General features: G+C 37.4%; 1 protein-coding gene across 7 annotated transcripts in view; it reads right to left on the bottom strand.

Moving 5' to 3' along the window:
• Positions 1 to 24,014, bottom strand: part of PTPRZ1 (protein tyrosine phosphatase receptor type Z1) — a 138,443-nt gene that overhangs the window by 79,664 nt on the left and 34,765 nt on the right. For all 7 annotated transcript variants that reach the window (XM_068669591.1, XM_068669593.1, XM_068669592.1 and 4 more), the window contains exon 2: positions 19,590 to 19,655. In XM_068669591.1, the coding sequence (XP_068525692.1) occupies positions 19,590 to 19,655 (66 nt within the window). The remainder of the gene's footprint in view (positions 1 to 19,589; positions 19,656 to 24,014) is intronic.

Raw genomic sequence — 24,014 nt, 5'->3', positions numbered from 1 at the left:
ATTTTTAAAGGATATTTTTCTTCTGATCATCCATATATTTCACTCAAACTGAAAGAGTGAGAGGGGAAATACACTGAGGTTTTTAGCTGTCTCTCTGGGACAGAGCACAGGCTTAATCCAATGCATCTAATGTAACTGATGATATATGCTGCATAGCTGAAGGCCAAAAGACCTGCAGGGAGAGATTCAGTATCCATAAGCTCAGTGCCTTGCTCTCTTCACTGGCCTTACAGAAGGCACACATTTTTTCAGAGGGCAACCCAGTTCAATTGATTCTCTCCTCATGGCAATGGCCACATACAATGTACAGCTCACTTTCCACCCTAGTGGTCAGAGAGTTCGTTGTCTGAGGGAGCAGTGACTTGATTTCATAGTTTTATTCTTCCTGAAGGAACTATGCCAAGATATTAGGAAATGGCCTAACTAGTAAAAGAGAGAAGTGGTCATCATTTCTGAAAAGGCTTGGCTGTTGTGGCCCCTAGGCAGCAAGAGACCTCAGCTCTCAGGGTGACAAGAAGCCTGGCTTTTACCTAGTGGTTATAGCATTCACTGGAGGGGAAGGAGAGCAAGGGAACAGCCTAAAGTCTGGTCTCTGCTTCTAGGTCTGTTTTTTTTTTTTTTTTTTTTTTTTTTTTTTTTTTTTTTACCATTTATTCAGATATAATCTAATTTGAGAGGCAGGGAAGCTGCATCTGGAACCTTGACTCCAGTGAGCTGTGCTAATTTGCAGGAAAATTGCAGCATAATGCAAGTTGTAGGAAGAGTAAAGGAGATGTAGGAGGCTGTAGGAGGCTAGATAGAGTAGTTACTGTTCATGTAGGTGCCTGCAACTTTGGAGCCTGGTGTGTAAGATAGAGATGCACATAAACAAAAAAAGGCATTTAAATGGAAAAGTATTGCTTGACTGTATGTTTTACTTCACTTATCTAATTAATAGCAGTGGATGTTTCCTTTGAAAATCATAAAATTAAGTGATACTCAAGCCTGATGGATATGATGTCCTTATGCAGAGGCAGAGAGCCCTGCTCCTCATACACACCAGCATTCATGCACTCTGCTCCCAGACAAAAGCCAGTGATTTCTGACAACTAGAATAGCCTCTTCTTGGTTTATAGAAAGATGTCAGAGGGAAGAACAAAGATATTTGGGAAATGACAGAGACATTTTTTTCCTGACTGTGTCTCTGTCTTTAAATCACCCAAGTGCATAAGCCTGCAAATTGCAGTGTATTCAGTTCTCAGAAACCTCAAGGGACAGCTTAGCTAGAATCAGGTCCTAAATGGCTTTATCTTAGGTGAAAAGAGCATCTACTTGAATGTAGTTCTATAATGTGTCAGTTTATTATAAAAGCATGCACAAAACTTACAAAATTACGTGATCACTATGGACTGTCAGCAAACAGAAAGTGGTTTGTGCTCTAAAGAGCATATGCAAGAGGGTGATGAGGATATGCAGGTGCAAGTCTGACATTTAAAAAAAGTGATTACAACTGTTTTTTTTTTCCAGATCAGCTATTGCTGTGTGGATTTTGTTTGTAACTATTCAATCTTTAGGCATATATTCTGCCTCCATTATGCAGTATCATTATGACACACAAAAGAAACTTAACATTATCCTCCCAGAGAAATTCATAATAAACCACGGTGCAGTCACCTCTGGGAATATTATAAAGAAATCATCAGCTAGGTAGAAAGCAAAAAAGGATGATATGAAGGAGCCTGATTCACCAAGGACAAATGCATGAGCACAGGTGATGCACTGTGTGGCTTGGAGGAAGCTGTGAAGGTGTTCTGAGATAGCATGCTGACAAAGCTGACTTCTCATATTATCACATTAATGTAAAATGCGAATGCTAGGACAAATACAGAGCATCTACTCAAAGCTATTAATTGTCTGAAGAGGTGATTCAGCATGACTGCATTGCCATGCCAGAACAGCAGAAGGTTTGATAAAGTGATGGGCTGTGCTAGTCCATAGTGTGCCCCCAAACAGAGAAGAAGCTAAAAACAAAAAGCAGAATAAAAACAAAAGCAGAATATCTGACCCCCAGGCTGCTCTAACAGGAAAGTCAGCAGGTTCCAGATGCTGACAATCCAGCTGGTTTGAGCTGCTAAGCAGCCAGACCTCAGATATCTGCTCTGGAGAGCTTTTTCTTCAGACAGAGGTTATGAACATTCATGACTGAAGTCTTGGAGTAGTCAGAAGGACAGAAAATTAAATCAATTTAATCTCAAATTGTCTACAATAAATGTCCAAAGAAGAGCAAAAACATTTGAATATTAATGCAAAGTAAATGAGTTTAGGCTTCAAAATGAGATCCAGAAGATTTGGAGTAGTAAGTTATTGACAAAACTCACAAAAAAAATATGAACATAGGAATTACAAGAAATCTTCCTTGCCATATTTCAACTGTATGTGCAAATCAGACAAGTACTGAAAACAAGCCAGAATGGTTTAAAAAGTTACTGCCCTCACAAAGAAGTTTCTGCTGCACCAGATCACCCTGCATTTCCATTGAAAATAATTCTTAGTAGTCTAAATCACATATTTTATGGTTGGATCTGAGAGAGCTTGCCTAAGAAACACTTGCCCTAGACAGAAGGTGAGTTGGATAAAATAAACCTAATCTTTCCAGATTCCAGAACCAAAATGAGGGCATACTAGACCTTTCAGTGAAATGACTGCCTTTTTTTTTTTTTTTCCTCCAAAAAGTGAAGTTATACGTTTTTCTGTTTCTCCTTATAAGAAATATTTTTGTTTGGAATACTTCCTGCAATTCACCCTTCTACAGCCTCAAACAGTCCAAAATGAGGAAATAATGTAGCATTTAAAATCACTGTCTTCACCAAACAGTTGATGATTAGCAAAATAGTAAACAAATGAAATATGAATTGAATTGAATTCAACAATTGAATTGAATAACTTCAGAAATGGCTGGTAGTATTCTCTTTGACTATAGAACACATACATTTACTAGGCACTACTTGAAAGGTGGTTAAATAGGATTTTAAGCTGCCCCAAAACATCAAAGATGTGTAAGACTGAAAGGTCATCTGGATGCTTTCCTTCATCACATGATCAAGTATGATCAGACAAGTAAGATCTTTCCTATGTTTTTTCAAGGTTTCAATTAGATGTATTCCACATTCTTCCTAAGCAACCTGTACCTGGATTTAGTTATCCTCACAGTCATTTTTTCCTCATATTGCACATATACTTTCTCTTCTGCAAATTAAACTGTTTCATCCTTACCACATCAGTGCAGTGGAGAACAACTGATCACTTTATAATAACTTTTAAATATTTGAAGACTATTATTGTAACTCTTTTCTTAGTTCATTCAGTTATTTTTTTATTTTTTTTATTTTTTTCAAGCAGTTCAGGTTTTCTTAGGTCCCTGTCATTCTTGTTGTTTCTTCTCTAGGCCCTTTTTCAATTTGTCACCATCTTTTCTACTAGCGTGCAGGTCAAGGATGAATACAGAAGTACAACTGAGACCTCTCTAGTGACAAGTAGAGCAGAATAATTGCCTCCCATGCTTTATGCAACATTCGTGTTAATTCACCTCAGAATGGGATTGTCTTTTTTTTTTTTTTTTTTTTTTTTTTTTTTTTTAATGCAATAGCAGCATATTTGTAATTCAAACTTAATTATAGCCAACTGTCAGATACACACCTAACCAGATGGCCCCCAGTTTTCACCTATATTTTTTTTCTTTTCCACTTTGAGTGTTTTCTGCTTTTTGTCACCATTGTATTCACAGACTCTATTCAATTGATTTCTGACCATTTCTCCAATTCATCAAACTCAATTTGAATTCTGATTATGTCCCCCATATTCTTGCAAGTTCCTACATGGTGTCCTCCATGAGTTTGCTAATCCCCTCTCTTCTGTCATCCAAGATATTAGTAAAAGTACTGAACAATGTCATATCTATGAAGAGGTTATGTTGTTTATATCTTGATAGGCTTTATGAAATTTGTATTTTCACATTACCAAAAAAAAAAACCAACTCTCCTTCATTCTTGGTTTTGTAGAAAAAAAAAAAAGAAAGTTATAGCTGCATGCATTAATTTGGAGCTGGTACTACCATAGGCTGAAACAATAGCTCTGGAAAGTGTAAACTGAGTCATTCATCTTAGTGAGATATTAAATATGAAGTTTCAGGACAATTAAATGTCAACATTAATTTTCACTGATGATCAGCTTTGTAGAATCAAGCTCATATGTAAGTAATTTCTTTTATCATGTCAAATAATGAGGGGTCCAGGCAGGGATAGCTATTTGCCATTGGGTATACTGGAGTGATTCTTCACTTAATTGACAAAATATCCTACTTTTTACCAAGATAATTTGTCCAATCCTTTTGTATTTTTTACACACAAAGCAGAATATTTGCAATGACTTCCTGAGCGCTTTTGCTACCTATCCCATAATTGCTAGAATCCAATCATTTTATTATTGTTTATAAACATGTTGCATTTTTAATGTGATATAAATTGTAACTATAAGTTAGGACCGATTCAAAGTTCAGTTTTAAGTAAATAGATATATTTTCATTGATTTCAGTTGGCTTTAGTTCCATCTGTTAGAAAAAAAAAGTTTGAAATTTGAATAAAGGTAATTAGTTGCAGTTGTAAAATTTAGTACTTACACAACAATAATTAAAAAGTTATTTACACTGAAATTTATCAAAATGTGATTTATCTGTGGGTGATAGTATGCTCCTAATAAGGCTGCTAAGTAGGTATTTAATATTCATACAAGCATTTATTTTAAGACTATAAATCATTGCAATTAAATAGTGCTTGAAAAGGAAAGAAACTTTTAATATAAGCAACATTTTTCCTAGGATACAGAACACTTTATTAGCTAACTTCCTTATATTGAGTCATTCTCATGAAGTCAGTGGAGCTACAGCAAGGCTGAATTTGCCCACAGAATATTAATATTAATTAATATTAAGAATATTAATGAGAGGATGGTCAGTTGTTTAGGTGGTATCCAAATTCTTTTATCTTGGTAGAAAGGAAGAAAAAAAAAAAAAGAAGTCTTTGAAAAACTGGAAATTATGTGATGGTGTTGAATAGATCGATAATAAACACCCAAAAGTGTTACTACAGTATACGGCAAATCAGTACTTTCTCTTATTTGGTAAATAGAAGAAAATGCTAAGCGGTGGTAAATGGGAACTACTAGGCTATGCATGGGTAGGAAACTCCCAACTATCTCTGTGCTTCTGATTACACCTACTGATGACACTATATGTGAAAACATGCTATCACAAGGAAGTCCAGGATAACATATGGAAAAAAAAAAAAAAAAAAGAAAGAAAAAGCTCACCTTGAGAACTGAAGTAGTAAAAACAGGGGGGAAATTCAACAACATGGTTTCTAAAATAATACATTTAGAGACTACTAGACTACTAGTAGGAGTTCTTGTTACATAGGAGGATGTCATAATTGGAAACTACGAGAGAGGAGGAGAATCGGATTATGTCAGTCAGTCACAGAGGATTGTAAACAGTGTGACGAAAAGGGAAATGACTTCTGAATCTTTGACTAGGCAAGTCCTAGTAAAGACAGAAAAGTGTAAACGTCTCTGCACAAACTCATGGGAAGAGCTCCTTTGGGATAAGCACATGACATGCTGGTCACCCATTTTGAAGACAAAGGAAGATTCAAAGGAATCAAAAGTGAGCAAATAAAGCTGATAAAATGATCAAAAGGGGACAAGAAAAGACTAAAACCTCTTAGTTTAATTTAAAACCAAACATGAGAGTGATATCAGTGCAGGTAAATCCTGGCAATGGAAAAGATCAGCTTCTGGAGAAACAAGTGAGCAGACTAACTATCAGAAGAATGAGATGACATTGACAGTGCATTAGCACGGTTGGCCTGGAAATCCAGGTAAAGTTTAAATGTCAAGCATGAATTTCTGTGATAGTCTTTTAGTGCAACTAAGAAGAAAACAACTGCTTTGTTAAAATAGAGTTTGGTTAACTTTGTGCAGGATATAGAAGGCGTGCTTGCCTGTAATAGCAGGGTGTTGAAGTTGGGGAGTCATTTCTGGTTCTAATAAGGAAAAACCTGAACAATTTAATGAAAGGAACTTAATCACTGTGGAAAATCCTACTGACTTCATTTATAGGGCTAAAGTTGAGCAACTGGAGAGAAAGACCATGTGTTGAGAGCTCTTCTCTGATGGCTGAATCTGATGCAGTGTTTCCAGTTTATTGAACCATTTATTGAAACAGAACATGACCAATTTACCTTGAAACAAATGGCTGGAACAGAACTTACTGCTAACTTATTCTTCGGAACAAAGGCTTTTATTCACGTTTATTTTGAAATCTGTCTATGAAGTGAATGATACATTTTAGAGAAAACAGCATGACTCAGTTGCATCTATTTCAAAACAAGTTTAAAATCAATTGGTATTTTCAAATGGACACAGCTATTTCAGCTACAAACGTATCTCCAGATTGTTAGTTATAAACCTGAGGTTTGAAAAATAATGTTTTCCAATGGCTGGATACAAGATGTACTTTTTATCATCTTTCACAACAGGAAACCATATCAAAGGAAAGTTTTTGTTTGTTTTTTTTTTTTTTTTCTTTTTTTTTTTTTCTGATGACATTGTTTCAGATTGAATAATACGTTATGAGGAAACATAATGTTTTCATACCTTCTTAAAAAAGGCAGTTAATGAATATAGCATAACATAAATCTCAGTGTTATTCACCAGCTTTTATATTTATGTATAGAACTGCTGAGTTGACAAGCTCACCAGCAGGTTTATATATGCAGCATGTAACACATCTGTAGATACGGCAATACAGTCACAAATAGAAGGACTAGGCAGATATTCTTAATTGATTGATGGTTTTCAGATGGTACAAAATTGGGGCCAATCTTATACAGAATATGCACCAAAAAGCACCTTTGGTTATGTTCCATTTAACCATGATATAGCAAGTAAATTGGTTTATCACAGTATGTTCCTATAAAATGTACAGTGGTTTTGCTGGCTGCTGTGAACTCTTGCAGCCATTCCAGCAGAAGGCACCATGGTAACCACACTGGAGAGTGTCCCTGACATTTAGGAAAAGGCAGCTGAGAGAGACTGCAAGATAGTCAAGGAAACATGCAGCTGGCTCTTTCTCCGTTAGTTACTCATGAGGAGAAAGAGTTTCTCCTGGAAACACACAAGGCACTGGCAAATTGACAGATTTTTCATGCAGCTGCTAATAAATGTCAAGGAGAAGCAGGCAAGAAAATACCACACAATCTTTTGGTGAGTGGGAAAAAGAAAAACTTTATGATGAAAAAGGGAAACTGAAATAGTGGCTACACCATTAGAGAAGAAATAAGCCAATTTGACAAAAAGTGTCAAATGGAAAGGGTAGGAAGATGGCTCTAGAAAAAGGGATGGAGTGAGAAGACACAGGAAGTCATGCAGAAAAGCTCTTGTTAGCACATACTCCATAGCTAAAGCAAACAGTTTCAAGGGGAACCTCAGATGTGTGATCAAGCCACTGCAACAGATTATCATCTGTTCCTTTTATTTGCAGGAGAACAAATGTTCTTATTTTGATTGGATACACATAGTATGGTCACATACTTAGGACTGGCATGTATACAGATTTCTCTTTGGTGGTTCAGATGTGTTGGTAAAGATTAGTTACGGTACATACTGTATCTGTTTGAAGCAAGTACTCACAGTTGAAGAAAATGAATGGTTGTGTTATTTAAATTATACATTTCCTCCCCAGTAAAACATGTTACATATTGTGTGCCACCTGTTTGTGCTGGTCTTCTTTCATCTGTCCTGCATGCTCTGAAATCAGGTAAAAACATATTAAGGAGGTGAAGAGCTGGTGCTCCTATTTAACAATAACATTGCTTGGAACTCCTTGGCTCTGTTCACAGAGTAAAGTTAGCTTTCATGAATAGGCATTTGACCAGAAAAAGATAAATATCTTTTTCCTTGTAATTTTTCCCTGAATAGCATTCAAGCCAGAGCTATTTGCTTCTCTGAACATTGACAGAAATCATACAGCTAAAAAACCCCAAGATACCTTACTGTGTATAAGCAAAGTGGTGAGAACATGTAAAAACAGGCAGAAAATCTACTTTCTTCAGAAATGGTTCTACTCTATTCAGAAATAATTTATGAACCATGACCCAATGTTCCTAAATACTCCAGAAAATATGTTTTTTTTTTTTTAGTTTTTCCCTTCTAGTTAATCAAGCAGGGTAATGCAAGGTAGGCATTTTGTTGCATGCTTCTTTTTTTATTAACTCATTAAAAATAATTGTTGTCAGTCTGTGACCATACACCCAAGCCCTGAATTTACTCCTTATATAGATAGGAAATATTAGAAGTTTAAGATAGATTTCCAAATCTGTATATGTAAATTATTTCTTTTCCCAGCATTTGGTTCCTCACTTTTCCATTTTCAATATCTTCATTTTCTTAACTGTCTTTAAACATTTCTCTGGTTAACACAGTTTTCATCAGATAAAGCTCACTGACAGAGAAGGCACTGACAGAGAAACACCACATTCAGAGGGAAAACAGCTTAGCTCTGACATGCAGCATCTATAATAATGGATGGAAGAAGACAGTCAATTGTTTCTGTGGCTCCTAAAATAGGATCACTGCCAGGCAATATCAGATCAAGCCACAGTTTAATTTCTCATAAAGAAAGCTCTCACAGGAGAGCAGAAAGAGGCCCCTGCAGGAAGGATGTGGAGTTTGTTGTGAGCACAACTGCTAAAGCATAGCAGGAAATGGCTAAATCTATGTGCAGCTAGACGCCTGGACCTGGCCTTTTTAAAAAAAAAAAACAAAACACTTTATGCACCTTTCACAGCTGAAAGACATCAGAACTGAACTTCTGTATTCTGGCAACCAATCAATGGAAGGTACAGCTCAGCTGATAAATCTAGTGGAGGCACAGCCTCTGTCCTGTGGACTCTGCTGCTAAGAAACAGTTTTAGACCTTGACAACTTTCAGCAGGACTTTCTCCACAAGATGAAATGCCTTTGAATGTGCCAAAGTAGTTTCATGCACATCACAAGTGCAGAATAAAGGCAGGGGGAAGAAAAGCTGTGAAATTCAAAGACAAATATGGGGCCACAGAGCTTTAATTTGGAATCACACACATTGGGATGTAAGCAGCTTTTAGGCATGCCATCTCCAAGGTGGTGTGGAAAGCTTGTTACTGTGATAGAGAAACAGGGCACAGACCTCTTTGAAGAAACTTTCTAGAATGAATCTTCCCACTGTAAGTAAATTATATAATTATCCTGTATAATTCAGTTTCTTAGAAGTGTGCAGATGTGCCAATACAAGTCATGATACTGCATATAAATCAAGTGTATACAAATAAACACCACGTCATCCCTCAGAGACTCTTGACATAGTATTCTATGTACAAACAAGAATGATTTCTGCCTCTTGCTAATTTATTCACCTAGACATGAATTACTACCACTTTCAGCAAGCCTTCAGACTGAACTAGCTGTTGCTGGCACCAGCAGAACTTCATGGCCTTTGCAACAGTGAGCAGGTGGGAAGAAATGCAGCAACCATGCTAATGCTTCACAAGTGAACCCAGCCACAAATCTACCAACTGGGCTGGCTCTGAACATGCAGTTGAAGTGAAGCAGAGGTACATTTTGTCTCTGAAGGTGACATTATTTACACATAACAGGGGCACCTGTAGAACTGAAAGCACCATTTTTTCCTACAAGTTAAATTTAGAATGGGCAGGACTTTTTCTGTGGGTCGTTTTTTTTTGTTTTGTTTGTGTCTTGTTGTTTTTCAGAAAATGTTGATTCATCCAAAACAAAACTTCTCACGGGATTCCCCAGTATTGTATATTGAAAAATTTTGGAAAAAATATTTTTCTGGAAAAAAAAAATCATGTTATAGAATTTAAAAATGAAATTCCAAAATAAACAGTTTTAGCATGAAAGATGGATTATAGTAATTTGCATTAACTTAGCATTAAAAATTTTTAAATGGAAATAGGATGTTCTGCTCCTCCCATGCTCTGCTTAACTCAAGTCAGGCACATTTGAAGATACCAAGCACACATTCCCTACTAAGCTTGCAGTGGTTGTGGCTTTAAGGGCACCTGGGCCCACATGAGAGCTTTCTCCTGTCAAAGGAGGCCACACTCCTCCTTCTTAGGATACTTCCTCCTACCCTTCATCTACCTTCTTTCTCTGCTCCTAGCCATGCAGATTTAGCTAGCCATGTATTTTTTAGGACTGCTTTAACCACTATTTGCCCATAGAAAAACTTGTTAGGTCATGAACGGCATCAAATTTGTGAGTATGTTGTAGAGTTAATTATTGCCCTTACTTCAGTAGGTTTGTAAACTGTGCATACTGAATTGAATGGGGTTTGAGTACAATAGGAGAAAAAAATGAACAAAGGTTATTATAAATAGATCAGAATAACCCTTTGAATAAAAATGTTCATAAGTGGGACCTAAGCAAAAGGGCTGTAGCAGGTAAGTAAAACAAGGCCTTCTGTAAATATAATCAATGGAAGAATTACTTGCAGGGCTCTAAACTTCACATATCTGTAAATCATCTTGATGAAAATCTCAAAATAGTCATCTCTGCAGTCTGGAAGCAAGTAGTCCTCAAGCACATATCCTTCTCACTTTAGCACTGATTGAGGGCACTTGTAAATGCGAAATCATTCACTAATATATATGAGGATATTTTTATGATCCTTTTCAAGGGTAAAGAGGCTTAAACACAAGCTCTAGTCTACTGTGAGGTATCTCTTTTTTTTCTTTTTTTTTTTTTTTTTAATTTTATTTTTTGGTTTTCATCTAAGTTTGGTGTAGTCCCAAAGACAGCACTCCTAAAAAAGCTTTCAATTTCAAATCACATTTACTTAATGGGTAGTTTCTATATCTCTGTGAACCCTGTCCAGACCTTGTTAAAACAGCAGTGCCACACTATTCAAATACCTTATGTGTTGATCTGTACACTTCAGAAAAAGACTCTCCTGCATTTAAGTAATCTAGTTGGTGCTCAGAATGAAGTGATATGCAGTTTCTGAAAATGACCCAGATGGTTCCTTTGTTCACAGAATTTAAAGAAAGAAATGGGGGAAGGGACGGAGGGACAGGCCTTATCAGAGTTCCTTATGAGGAAATTACATACAAATGACTTATATCTTTATTGACTGAAAAATGATTCTTTTTTTTTTTTTTTTTCCCAATGAGATGCCAAATATGGATACCAACATGCTGTTCTTTATACCTGTCCTACAAACATCCAACTTTGAATGGTCAATGAATATGGGGTTAATTTCCCCTCTCCCAAAACCCTATGCAAGTTGTACTCAGTTTATCCTACAAATATTGACTGAATTGAAGCTTAATAAATTGCACTTTTCTTCTAGCGGCCTTCTACTCCTCAAATATCATTTCATTACAGAAGAGAATGGAGACAGCTGATGTTTGAACCATATTACTTCATATGAATTCATATGTCTAACCACAAATATCTTGAGTAGATTTCTTGTGTTGAACAACTTCCCTTGTGTTTTTTATTCAGTAAATTAGGATACCTTAAAAGAGGACTTCTCTATGGTCATCGATGCCATAATAGTGTCGCTCCCTGATTTAGGATACCTTGTCTCTTTAATGTGAACAGATGCACAACACTGTAATTTTTGTTGCTGAATCATCAGCCTTCACAAAACCATAATAATATAATAGGCTTGTTAAATAATGAGCCTGTGAATTTAGTGACAAAATACTGGAACTGTGAGTGGCTGTACAATCTGGAGGATGTAAATACATGCAATGAGCTATTATGCAAGAAAAGGTATGACAGCCTCTGAAGCATAAGGTCTACTAAAAAATAAGAGATCCTCTGCAGAGCTATTGTTATATGAGTTAATAAAAGAATGCACATTATCTTGATTAATTACGATGCATCCCTCATACAAGGAACACTCAGGGCTCAAGAGTACAGACTTTTCTTTATTTTATTAGTCACAACTGATGCAGCACATCACTCATGATTATACTCTGTGAATGTAAAACAAAATGCAAATTATTTCATAGGCGATGAAAAGACAAATCTCACAAACTTATGTTGATACTGCCATGATAGCTAGATGGCAAGAAAAAATGTGAAGTTAATTTGATATGCATCATCTCCCAAGAGTTTTATCCAGCTAGTGATGACAGGATGTTTCACCAGTTTTTGCCAGGGCTGTCCTGGAGACTTTTCACTTTGGTCTGGTAGAGCTGTCTATTAAATCAGTTGGTTCAGCAGGCAGCTCCTGGATCACAACTCTAGCCAGCTCCTGCTGGTGCCTCCACACACAGCTTGACTCTTAGGATTTGGCTCATGAAATGGTTTTTCTACCTAATGCCTCACTGGACTGTAATGGATGGGATCCATACCCTGCACCTCCACCCTCCCACTGCCTTTGTCCTGATCCAGGAGCTATTTCATATTCTTCTGGAAATAGCCCCTTGCAGCTAGCTGTGCTTGAACCTAACTTGCTCTTATATCAGCATGCTAACTTCTAACTCATTTCCACATTCCTTTTAACACATAAGCATTGTTTTTAGGAATAGCAGGCATCATATGCAGGGTTAACAGCTTCTTCACATAGAAGGAATAGCAAGACCGAGAAGACACACATACACTCTTCAGTACAGCTTCTCCTCTATTGCAACAGCAAGGCAAAAGGCCTTGCAGCTACATCCTTGGCCTTGTCTATCCTTCCAACAGATGGCTGTTGAACAGGGAGACAGGTTGATGATGAGGGAAGATCCTGAAACTTTCCAGTTTCCTTGTATCAAATTGATGAGTAATAGAAGCAGAAGGCAACTTATAGAATAAGTACAATCAGCTACCAATGTCAAAATTGTTTTCTTGAGCCACAGTTGAGAAAATGCAGATCCTTACTTACTTTTTAGGCTGAGTGAAAAGCAAAATAGACCTGTAAACGTTTATGGACATATGCAACAACTTATTGTCCCATAAACTTTACAAGCAATGAATGTGTGAATTGTCACACTAGTAGCAGATGATAAAACAAAATTTGAAATTAAAACACTGTGTCTTATTTGGGCTATAAGGAGAATTACATTTTCTCAGTATCACTGAAAATAAGACTATTTTTATTTCATAGCCTTTCTATAGGCATCTACATATGAAGCCACAAGCACAAAGGTCCAGACTCTGGGGTGGCAAAAATAGGCTTTCAAATGACAGCTAAGGTTTTATCCTTGTAGAAACAGTAATGAGGAACAATAAACTATGGAGATCTCTCCAGAGCATATTGAATCAGACATAAAATGGTAACGATTTTAACAAATTAGTTTAGTGTTCAACATGGGAGTAAAAACAACAAACCATTATATTTAGGTGTTGTTACAGTGGATACTGATGCAAGTGTCAGAAGAGAATCAACATCCTGACAAATTTTACCACTGAGATATACCAGTTATTCAAAATTATCTGAAAAGATGGTAATTAATTATCCTGATGAACACGGTGTTGTGTGTGAATCAGCAGTGTGCCCTTGCAGTGAGGAAGGCCAAGATACCAGGCAACATTAACAAGACTGGCCAGCAAGACAAGGGAAATGATTATTTTCCTCTATGGTGCACTAGTAAGCTGACATCTAGAATAGTGGGTCCAGTTTTGACTTCCTTCCCAAGCCAGCATGAGACAGATATTGACAAACTAATGGCCACTGATATTGTCAGGTGATTGGAGGACATCTTGTACAAGGATGTCCTTGTACTGAGGCAACTGAGTTTGTAGAGGCTGGAGATCATAGAATAGAATCATAGAATATGCTGTTAGAAGGGACCCACAAGAATCACTGAGTCCAACTCCTGGCTCTAACAGAGGACCACCCAGAAATCAAAACATATGTCTGAGAGCATTGTCCGAACATTCCTTGAATTCCAGCAGGCTCGGTGCTGTAACCACTGCCCTGGGGAGCCTGTTCCAGAGCCCAAGCACTTTTGGGTGCAGAACCTTTCCCTAACACCCAGCCTGACCCTCCCCTGTCCCAGCTCCATGCCATTCCCTCGGGTCCTGTCGCTGTACCCAGAGAGCAGAGCTCAGTGCTTGCCCCTCCACTCCCCTAGTGAAGGATCTGCAGGCCGCAATGAGGCCTCCCTCAGCCTGTGCTGCTTTGGGCTGAACAAACCAAGGGACCTCAAACACTCTTCATATGTCTTTCCCTCTAGACCCTTTGCCATCTTTGTAGCCCTCCTTCGGACAGTAATAGCTTTATGTCCTTATATTGTGGTGTCCCAAACTGTATAGAGTACTTGAGGTGAGGACACCCCAGCACAGGGTAGAGAGAGGAATGAGGGAGCGTGGCTGAAGTGTACTGTAAAGGTGATCTACAAGCAGTGCACAAGTGAAACGTAAGAGGCAATAATCACAAGTTGCTATAAGAGAAATTGCAGTTGTCTAAATGAAAAAAAAAAAAAAAAAACACAAAAACTTCAGAATGAAGGTAAAACATGTCACTGAGGCTGCATTATCTCCCTCTTTGGAGATTTTCAAAACTCAGTTGGACAAGGTCTGAACAACCTGCTTGAACTTTGAAGTTATCTCTGCTTTGAGTAGGGGGTTGGACCAGCTGATCTTCAAAGAGCCCTTCAAACCAAAATTATTCTGATTCTGTAGTCCAGAATCCACTCCACCTCCCATCCACCCACATCCCCCTCAAGAAACAGTAAATACACATTCTTCTTGAAAAAAACAACCCAAACAACCAAACCACAAAATTGTCCTTCAAGTACCTGGAGGCTCAGCATTTTAGACTGAAATCACTCTTTGCTCAAGATCAGAGCTGCCTGTGTCTATGGAGCAACTGTGGATCATTGTATCACATAATGAATGGCAGCACAAACTGAACTTAATAGCCTTGCTAAGACAAAGAACACTGAACTGGATGTGCTATTCATTTACATAACAAATTCAATTTTAAAAAGTTTTGTAATTCCTGGAAGGCTGTTCAGAATTTCTTGCTTCTAATAGATTTCAGCTCTGGTTTTCCCCTAAACCACATAACCTGTTTGTTGCAGAACAAACAAGAACCCAAATTCCAGGAGTAATAACCTCAACAGAAAGAAATTTCACTGAAAACAAACAAACAAACAAACAAAAACAAACAAACAAACAAACAAACCCACAACAAACCCACATTACTTTTGGTATTGTTTGATAATTTGACATGCACATTCACATTTGGAGTTTCACAGGCTACTGTCAACCAGACATGTTAAAAATAAGAAAACATTATATCATTACTTCTGTCAAAGGCAATGCAGATAAACAAAGCAATAAAAAGTTAATACTTCATTTGTATGTTAGAAAAATAATGGAAGCTTATATTGCCTACTTAATGGCTTGAAATAATGAGATTACCTAACCTTAGTGATGCAGCTAAATAATGTCTGAATGATCTTTCGTCATCAATTAGTATGTAAATGATTTGAGGAAATATATTTTCTCAGCACACCTGTTTTTTCTACAAGTAAAAATGGTTTGATTTGCTTTTAGTATATGACATCATCCACAAATTTTCATTATGTCATCAAAAATAATTTCTATCACTTTTTTAATAAAAAAAAAAAAGAAAGGTAGCTCAACTAATGCTTACTAATAAATTAGTTTTAAACCACTTATTTATGAAAAAATAGATGCAACTCCAAAGTGTATTTGCACTCTCCACACCTTTAACACTCACTCCATTTGTTTATACAAATATATGTAAAGTCAGCACATACAAACACAAAAACATCATGCTTGAAAGTGCAAGTTTTCCCTATAGATTAAAGTTTCAGTCCTAGAATTACTACAGTGTTTCCAGTAACATTTACACCTTCATTAGGCATTTACCCAAGAATCAAAATCTGATGATGAGTCACATAACTTACAGTAGGTGAAACTGCTTTATTAGGAAACTTCACCTTCAAAAATTACGTGATTTCAGCAGGTAATTCTAGTTCTAGTTCTAGTTTTGTTTTACTTTTTCCTCATAGCAAAAGGAGTTTATTTACCCACTGTGGCTAATGCATTTGAAATTTCTTATTTGGTATAGAGAATGAAGTCTGATAAAACTCAGATAAATTTACCAGGCCAGTTAGACGATTCTTACTCATAGCTGATCAAACTCTATAGCTGTAGGATGCCAAGGCCTACTCTTAAAACTTCATTGACACAAAGAGGCTATTTTTTCAGGTTTTTCAGTGAGTGCATTATAAAATAGAGGAATATAACTTGTGTCTGAGGAAAGGATGAACTGCCAAAGTATAGGCCATCTATTCAGAAATGTGCATGTTGGTTTATGTCTCAAAGCCATAAATCTGAGTTAGGTGTAGTTGTTATACATGTACATACAAGTACCTGACAACACTTGCACTTGTGCTCTAAACATTCTGAGCAGAGCCTCAGGAATAAAATGAGATTAAAATAAGCAAATAATTTATTAGAAATGAATGAGATCAAAATAAGTATGTGTCAGCCTCCCGAATTCTGTGCCTCCAATGCACAGTGATGTTAAAATTTGTAATTTTTCTTCACATTCAGGAACACTGTGTTTTGTAAGTGCAAGTTGAATTTGCATATTCCATTCACACCATGAACCAACTCCATGGCATTTCAGAAAAATAGCATTTATCACAAGGTTCACAATACCTAGACACCAAGTACCTGATTTACATGCAGCCCTGCCAAAAAGCTTTGAAAACCCTTGTCCTTCCATGACTGGAGCTGGCTGCGTTATGTGTGCTGGGGACTCATAGGGCAACAGGAACATGACTCTTGCACTCAGCCACCCCACTGCCAGCAGTAGAGTCACTAGGGCAAGGCACATGAAGTGAGACGACTACATGAAGGCATCTCACACATTGAGAGTGAACTAACTGATCTGAATCCTCCAGCTTGTAAAAGTCCATGCTGTTTTGCCATCCAGCAATACAAAATACACAGCATACATAACCTGTGGCTGTTGCAGCAGCTGCACAGCGGGTTTGTGCTCTATGTGGACTGGGAAAGAGCTCTATCGTTCTCTGATGTTCTATGCAAAATCCATTCACTATTCTTTAAAGTAAATTCATAAATTGCCCTCTGGTCACCTGTAATCCTGGAGGCTTATCCTTGCATTTCTCTAACTGCAATATTAAAAAAAACGGATGGATTTTGAACATGAAATATTGTATCGATTGATTGTATGCTTGGATTTTGCAGTACAATGTGTGTAAGGGCGAGTTTTCATTATAAATCTCATTTTGAAGGGTTTATGACTAGCCTGTTTCAATTCTCTCTAGGCTCAAAACTTGTTAGATATATTTTGCCCTGGAAGATAAAAACTGTCTTGAAAATGAGAAAGACAGTGAAAAGAAAGAAAAAGAATGGTATTACTTTCTTTAACAACAGGAATGTATTTTGAACCAAATATATGAAATATTGAAATTTGATAATCTTTATTTCTTTTCACATTTTTTTTCTCTTTTCTGTTTGAAACAGTAACATAAATAATTATAAATGTAAGATACTAAATACATTCACAGGAAGCCACTTTTTTAGTTCTGCATAAAATATATGTATTATTTAGGAAAATTTACCTTTCCAATATTATTGAAAGTTGCTTGACTTATACAGAATAATCTAAGGAGTCAAACTGTGAATTTCCCATAATCCTTCTGTGATTTTAGGCAAAGTTTATGCAGAATTTAAGGGTATACCTTAAGGGTTTCCTGCTTACATAAATGAGAGAGTTTATTGCGCAAATGACTGACTTTTTAGGATAAGCAGGATGGTACCTGGAAAAGGTAATCAGGCAATCAGAGGCAAAGTGCAGTAGTTCATACACAGTGTATTCATATGTTTCCACCCACAAAATGTGATTTATCTTGTTTCAGCTATTCTGTATGCTTTTCAGACTTACGAGAATAGTAACATTCAGACAAAAGAGTACCTAACAATGAAGGCTCAGCCTTCACATGGAAAATAAGGATCTGATTGGTGACAGCCAACATGGCTTCATTGAGGGCAAGTCATGTCTGAAAAATTTGGTGGCCTTCTACGATGGTGTTACAGCACTGGTGGATAGGGAAAGAGCAAATGATATGTCATTCTTGCCCATCTACCTTAACTTGGGCAAAGCATTTGACACTGCCCCACATGAAATCCTTGTCTCTAAATTGGAGAGACATGGACGTGATGGATGGACCACTGAGTGCATAAGGAATTGGTTGTATGGTCACACAGAGAGTTGAGGGAAATGGCTCAATGTCCAGGTGGAGATCAGTAATGAGTGGTGTCCCTCATGGGTCTGTAGTGGGGATGGCACTATTTAACACCTTTGCCAGTGACATGGACAGTGACATTGAGCGCACCCTCAGCAAGTTTTCCAATGACACCAAGACATGTGGTGCAGCTGATACGCTGGAGGGAAGGGATGCCATCCAGAGGGACCTTGAGAGACTTAGAGGTGGGACTGTGAGAACCTCACAAAGTTCAACAAGGCCAAGTGCAAGGTCCTGCATCTGGGTCGGGGCAATCCCAGGTACAAATACAGACTGTGTAGAGCATGGATTTAGAGCAGCCCTGATGAGAATACTTGGAGGGTGTTGGTTGACGAGAAGCTCGATATGAGCTGGAAATGTACGCTTGCAGCCCAAAAAGTGAACCGTGTCCCAGGCTGCATCAAAAGAAGTGTGGCCAGTACACAGGCTGAGGGAGGTGATTGTCCTCCTCTGCTCTACTCTCATGAGACCCCACCTGGAGTACTTCATTCATCTCTGGAGCCCCCAGTACAAGGACATGGAAGTATTAGAATGAGTGCAGAGGAGGGACACAAAAATGATCGGGGGCTGGAGCACCTCTCCTACAAAGGCTGAGGAAGTTGGTGTTGTTCAATCTGGAGAAGAGAAGACTCTGGGGAAACCTTCTAGCAGCTTTCCAGTACCTAGAGGGGGGCTACAGGAAAGCTGGAGAGGGACAATTTGCCAGGGAGTGTAGTGATATTACAAGGGGGAATGGATTTAAACTAAAAGAGGGTAGATTTAGAGTAGATATAAGTAGGAAATTATTTACTCAGAAGGTGGTGAGGTGCTGGAACAGGTTGCCCAGAGAAGCTGTGGATGCCCCATCTCTGAATGTGTTCAAGGCCGGGTTGGATGGGGCTTTGGGCAACCTTGTCTGGTGGAAGTATCCCTGCCCACTGCAGGGGGTTGGAACTAGATGGTCTATAAAGTCCCTTCCAATGCAAATCATCCTATGGTTCTGTGATTCATCAAATAAAGCAAGTCTCAAGGTTAAGGTTCTAAGGATGAGGGCTTTCTTGTTCCAAAAGTAACAGATATAGGAAACAAAATAACCTATCCCATTGTAAATTTACTGTAATTTTTTCAGAATCAATTTCTCATGTTTTTAATTTAATAATTGTTTAGGCATACAGTGAGTGCTATACATACATCATGTGCTCTTTAAATTAAGAGAATGAACATAAGAATATGAAAGCAAATCAAGTTCTTCAGTAAGACAGTTTTGCTTACCTGTGTATGACCAATCTATCTCTTCAATCAATTTCCGCTGTTGTCTATAGTATCCGTACACCAAATCTGCAAAGTAACAATAAATTACAACATGAAAACTGGAAGCTTAACAGGAACAAGACAAGTAGATGACCCCCTCACTTCCAACACTATTGTAATTACTGATGTATGGTGTACCTAGTCTTAATTTTGGACTTTGAATGGTACTTGTTAACTGTAATATAAATACTGTTCGTATTGTAGCATATAAAGGTCACAAACAAAGCAAAGACAAATGCTTTTCAGTTTATCTGAATCTCATTTGTTTTTCAATTTTTAACTTTTAGCGTAAAATTAGACATACATATGCTGGTATAGGGATATGGTTTAGTGGGGACTGTTAGTGTTAGGTCAGTGTTAGTGTTAGTGGTAGTGTTAGCTCGATGATCTTGAGGTCTCTTCCAGCCTAGAAATTCTGTGATTCTGTGATTCTGTGTGGTATGATTAATGGTTTCTTCCTCCCAAACTTCATTACATCCAGGTGTTTATTTATTTATTTATTTATTGTTCACATTGTATCTGATTTCCTTCCTTCCTTCCTTCCTTCCTTCCTTCCTTCCTTCCTTCCTTCCTTCCTTCCTTCCTTCCTTCCTTCCTTCCTTCCTTCCTTCCTTCCTTCCTTCCTTCCTTCCTTCCTTCCTAATTTTAACTGAATTTTCCCCTTTAAAATTAATACAACTATCACCAGACCTCTCCCTGAAGAAACTGTCTTCTGTGATGTCCTTTATAAAGAACTAGTCTAGTTTACTTGGAAGTCAATGAAACCTACATTTTTACTTCAGTGTGATTAGGACTTTACAGGTTTTCTCTAACTTTGTATTATTGATGCCATTTAAAGATAGTGAATAAATATTCTAAAATGTCATTTCAGTGTGGACTAGCATCAGCAATATTATAGCTGATGTATGTGAAGTTATTTGTATCTCCATAAACTTTATTGAGAAAGGCTAAATATTACTTTTTAATGACATTATTTGTCTCTAGAGAGACTATATAAACGCTCATTGATTTTTTTTTTTCACTACAGAATAACCTTCACTGTTATGCTTTTTATGTCCGTATAACTCTAGCAATGCTACTGGTGCATGCAAAAGGAAGACTATGCCCCCGATACTTATTAATATATGCAAATTGGAGATACATTTTTTTGAGACTATCATTTCTAAAGTAATAATCTTTACTAGCTTCATTAAATACTGTTCTAGAGAAGCACAATATAACCTACTTAAGAAATAATTGCATATGAACACATTGAGCACACATATGGATTGCCTCCTTGAGAAAATGCCATAGAATTAAGCTCACATTCTGCAGTAAATACAATTTCATGAAACATTTGCATAGCATTCATTTCTTTTTCTTTAATGGGAACAAGTCTGCAGTGCTGATTATGGGATGTTAAATCATAATTGCTATTTGCAAGGTTAGCAATGTTCTGTACTTTACAATGATGGTCTACCTATCTAAATTCCACATATTTTAATAACATCAGGCCACCTGCCTCCCCCATGAAACTGTGATTCCCCTTAAATGTTTTTTCTCTTCCCTTTCTCCCTCCCCATCAAAAAACACCCTTGCAACACTTAGCAACATTCACTCATGACTAAGATTTCTACAGAAAGATCAAACCTTATATCTTACTCCTGGAACTGAAAGCAAAAGGCTTTACTTGCACTCATTGTCTTTGGACTATATTTTCAAGTCAATATACATTGTGCTTGCTTCTTTAATTAATTATGTAAAAGAAAGCTGTTTAAGTTCTGATTCACAGGTGTTAGTTGCTGTCTCCAGTTTCCTCCTTTATCCATTGTCCTCCTAATTGTTACTTCAAACAATCAGTTGAGCATTCATATGCTAAGTGAGCAGGGTTTGGGCGTGAGAGCGTCCCACCACTTTTTAAATTCCAGATGGAGGTCTGATGGACAAGGAGTGATAGCTTCAATGAACAAGAAAAAAAGGGGCAAGGTTCACTTTTTTTTTGGTGCATTACACACTTATAGACCCAGTAAATCTTATGGAAAGTCTTTATAAATGTCAGGAGACCTTAGGAGTTCATACACCTTTTCTCCTCTGCTATTCACCTATTGTGCTCCCACAGTCCCTTCACAGCACAGTCACAGGCAGTGATTGTCAGTGGTTTTGGTATTGCCTCTTTCTGTTACAAACGTGACAAAATGAAGGAAGAAAAGCAAATTTCACTTGGGGAAGGAAGCAATTGAGGAACCGTGGCTAGCAGGGGTGTCAGATAAAAGTGTGTGCTTCTGTGTGAGTGTATGGGGACAAGTGCATGCAGCAATTTTTCCCTTGAGCTTTGCTAGCTTCCCTGGCACCCAGTAAACACCCAGTGACCAGCCAACAGTAGAGACCAGATGGAAGGTTAGTGTTTTATTTTAGACTTAACGAATTAACTTCCATTTTGCTTTTGGGATATGACAACAATATAAGAATGTATTTAAGTTAAATACACGTATTAAATACAACAGTGTATTTAAGTTCCTCACATGTAATTTAAATGAATGTGGTATTAATGAGAAAGTCTTCACAAAAGCATTGTGATGTTATATGTAAATCTTTGATACTGACACTTGAGCTTTTAAAGTTATCAGCTTGATAGTCAGCATGGCTCTTGTGACACCGACTGACTCTCTTGAGCTAGTGCCCAAAACAGTTTGAATTCTATTGATGCTTTATGAAGCAAAAAAATCCTTAATATTCTCTTCTTCTTTCAGGATTCTGCTGAATATGTTTCCAAAGACTTTTGATTAATTCATAGAGCAAAACAGCTCAGGTGTGAGGTCACATTTCAACCAGTTGTATGGTTATCTTTCTATGTATGTCAGGGAGACATGCAAGATATCATATCATTAATTGCTTTTTGTTCCCTTCTCTACCCTCCTTCAGAGACTGCATGAATCTGTGAGACTTGCTTGCTTTATATTCTATCTAACTAGTCAACAGCCCCGTTCCAGAGGCCCATAAAGTTAGGAAATGTGGTGGCCAATGCTTCAGTGTTTGTGAGGAGCAGCTGGACTGACTGATTTGTTGTTGACCTTGTCTCATGTTCAGTCATGGGGAAAAAAACAGAGAAGAAGGGCTTCTGGTTAAAGCATAGTACTGGGAGTAGTAAGACCTTGTAGATTTTTTTTTTTTTCCAATTTAGAATGTGTAAATAGCCAGGTTTTCTTCCTCCTGACATGAGTCTGATATTTCTTTTGCACCTATTGGCCTTGGTTCAGTTGCTTTTTATTTACTGCTCTGAATTAAGCATTCAGATACTCAGTGTGTATTTATTCATACGTAAAGGTAAACATTGAATAGTTTTAAAGATTAAAGGAAATATATGTGAGTGAAATCTTGATTTAGCACTCTGTGCTGGGATAAAGAAGTGGAAACAGGACCTCATATCTCTGATTTTTGACAGGGAAAATCCTCTGACAGATTCTGACGCAAGTCACAAGTGCCCTCCAGAGACTCTTCTCCTAAGCCTTAGCAAAAAGGGTATTGAGAAGACAGTTATTGATGCACAAAGCATGTTTGGGGATGTTACAATCAATGTGCTGCTTTGCTATGCAGGAGAAAGGTCAGACGTAATCTGGGACTGTAATTTATACCAGTCTGCTGTAATTTTACCAGGTCTTTATGCCTGTCCTTTTTGCCAAGGCGGTGTCAAGAGATACCAGCTGCTAGACTCAAGAGGACAAAAGGACAACCTTCTGTGTTTTAGCCTAAGCTACAGCGTGAACTTCTGAGCTGCACCTCCAGTAAAGCCTGCATTTACAAGACTATGCCAACAGATTCCATTTTTATAGAAGCTTGGACACATTTAGATAAAAGATTTTCTGCAAAGGCGCTGATGTTCTTTGTGCACAGTAGAGGTAGGCACTCTTAACTCATCATTCAACTTGCAAAAACATCATGTGGTCCTAGGAAGTTACATATCACTCAGTATTTTCCTCCTGTCCCAAAATCTAATTGAGAAGCAAAGAGGAGAGACTCTAAATTAACATGCATTCATCTAGTTCAAGTGGACAACGGCAACGTGTTACAGACATGCATTGACATTAAAATCAATAGGAATTTCAATTTACATGGACAGGATTCGATCTGTGGTTCATACGTCAAAGAAGAGCATAGGAACTTTCTGGATTCTAGCAAGCATTTAAGCAATCACAGAAAATGATACAAAATACATTTGAAATTAAATACACAGTGAAGGAGTTTTCATTTTAAACAAAATTGTGTCTCATGAGATCTTTCCTGTGTACACTTGCATTATTGACACCGCATGAGCTGGATGCTATGAATACTAGGAGCTTGTACTGGTTCAGAAAAGATGAGAATAATCTGTAAGTGACAAACACCTCTTAAACACAATGCCATTGCTTT

Source organism: Anas acuta, chromosome 1 (genome assembly GCF_963932015.1).
Source record: "Anas acuta chromosome 1, bAnaAcu1.1, whole genome shotgun sequence".
NCBI classification, from domain to species: domain Eukaryota; kingdom Metazoa; phylum Chordata; class Aves; order Anseriformes; family Anatidae; genus Anas; species Anas acuta.
This window is presented reverse-complemented; position numbering and strand designations above follow the sequence as displayed.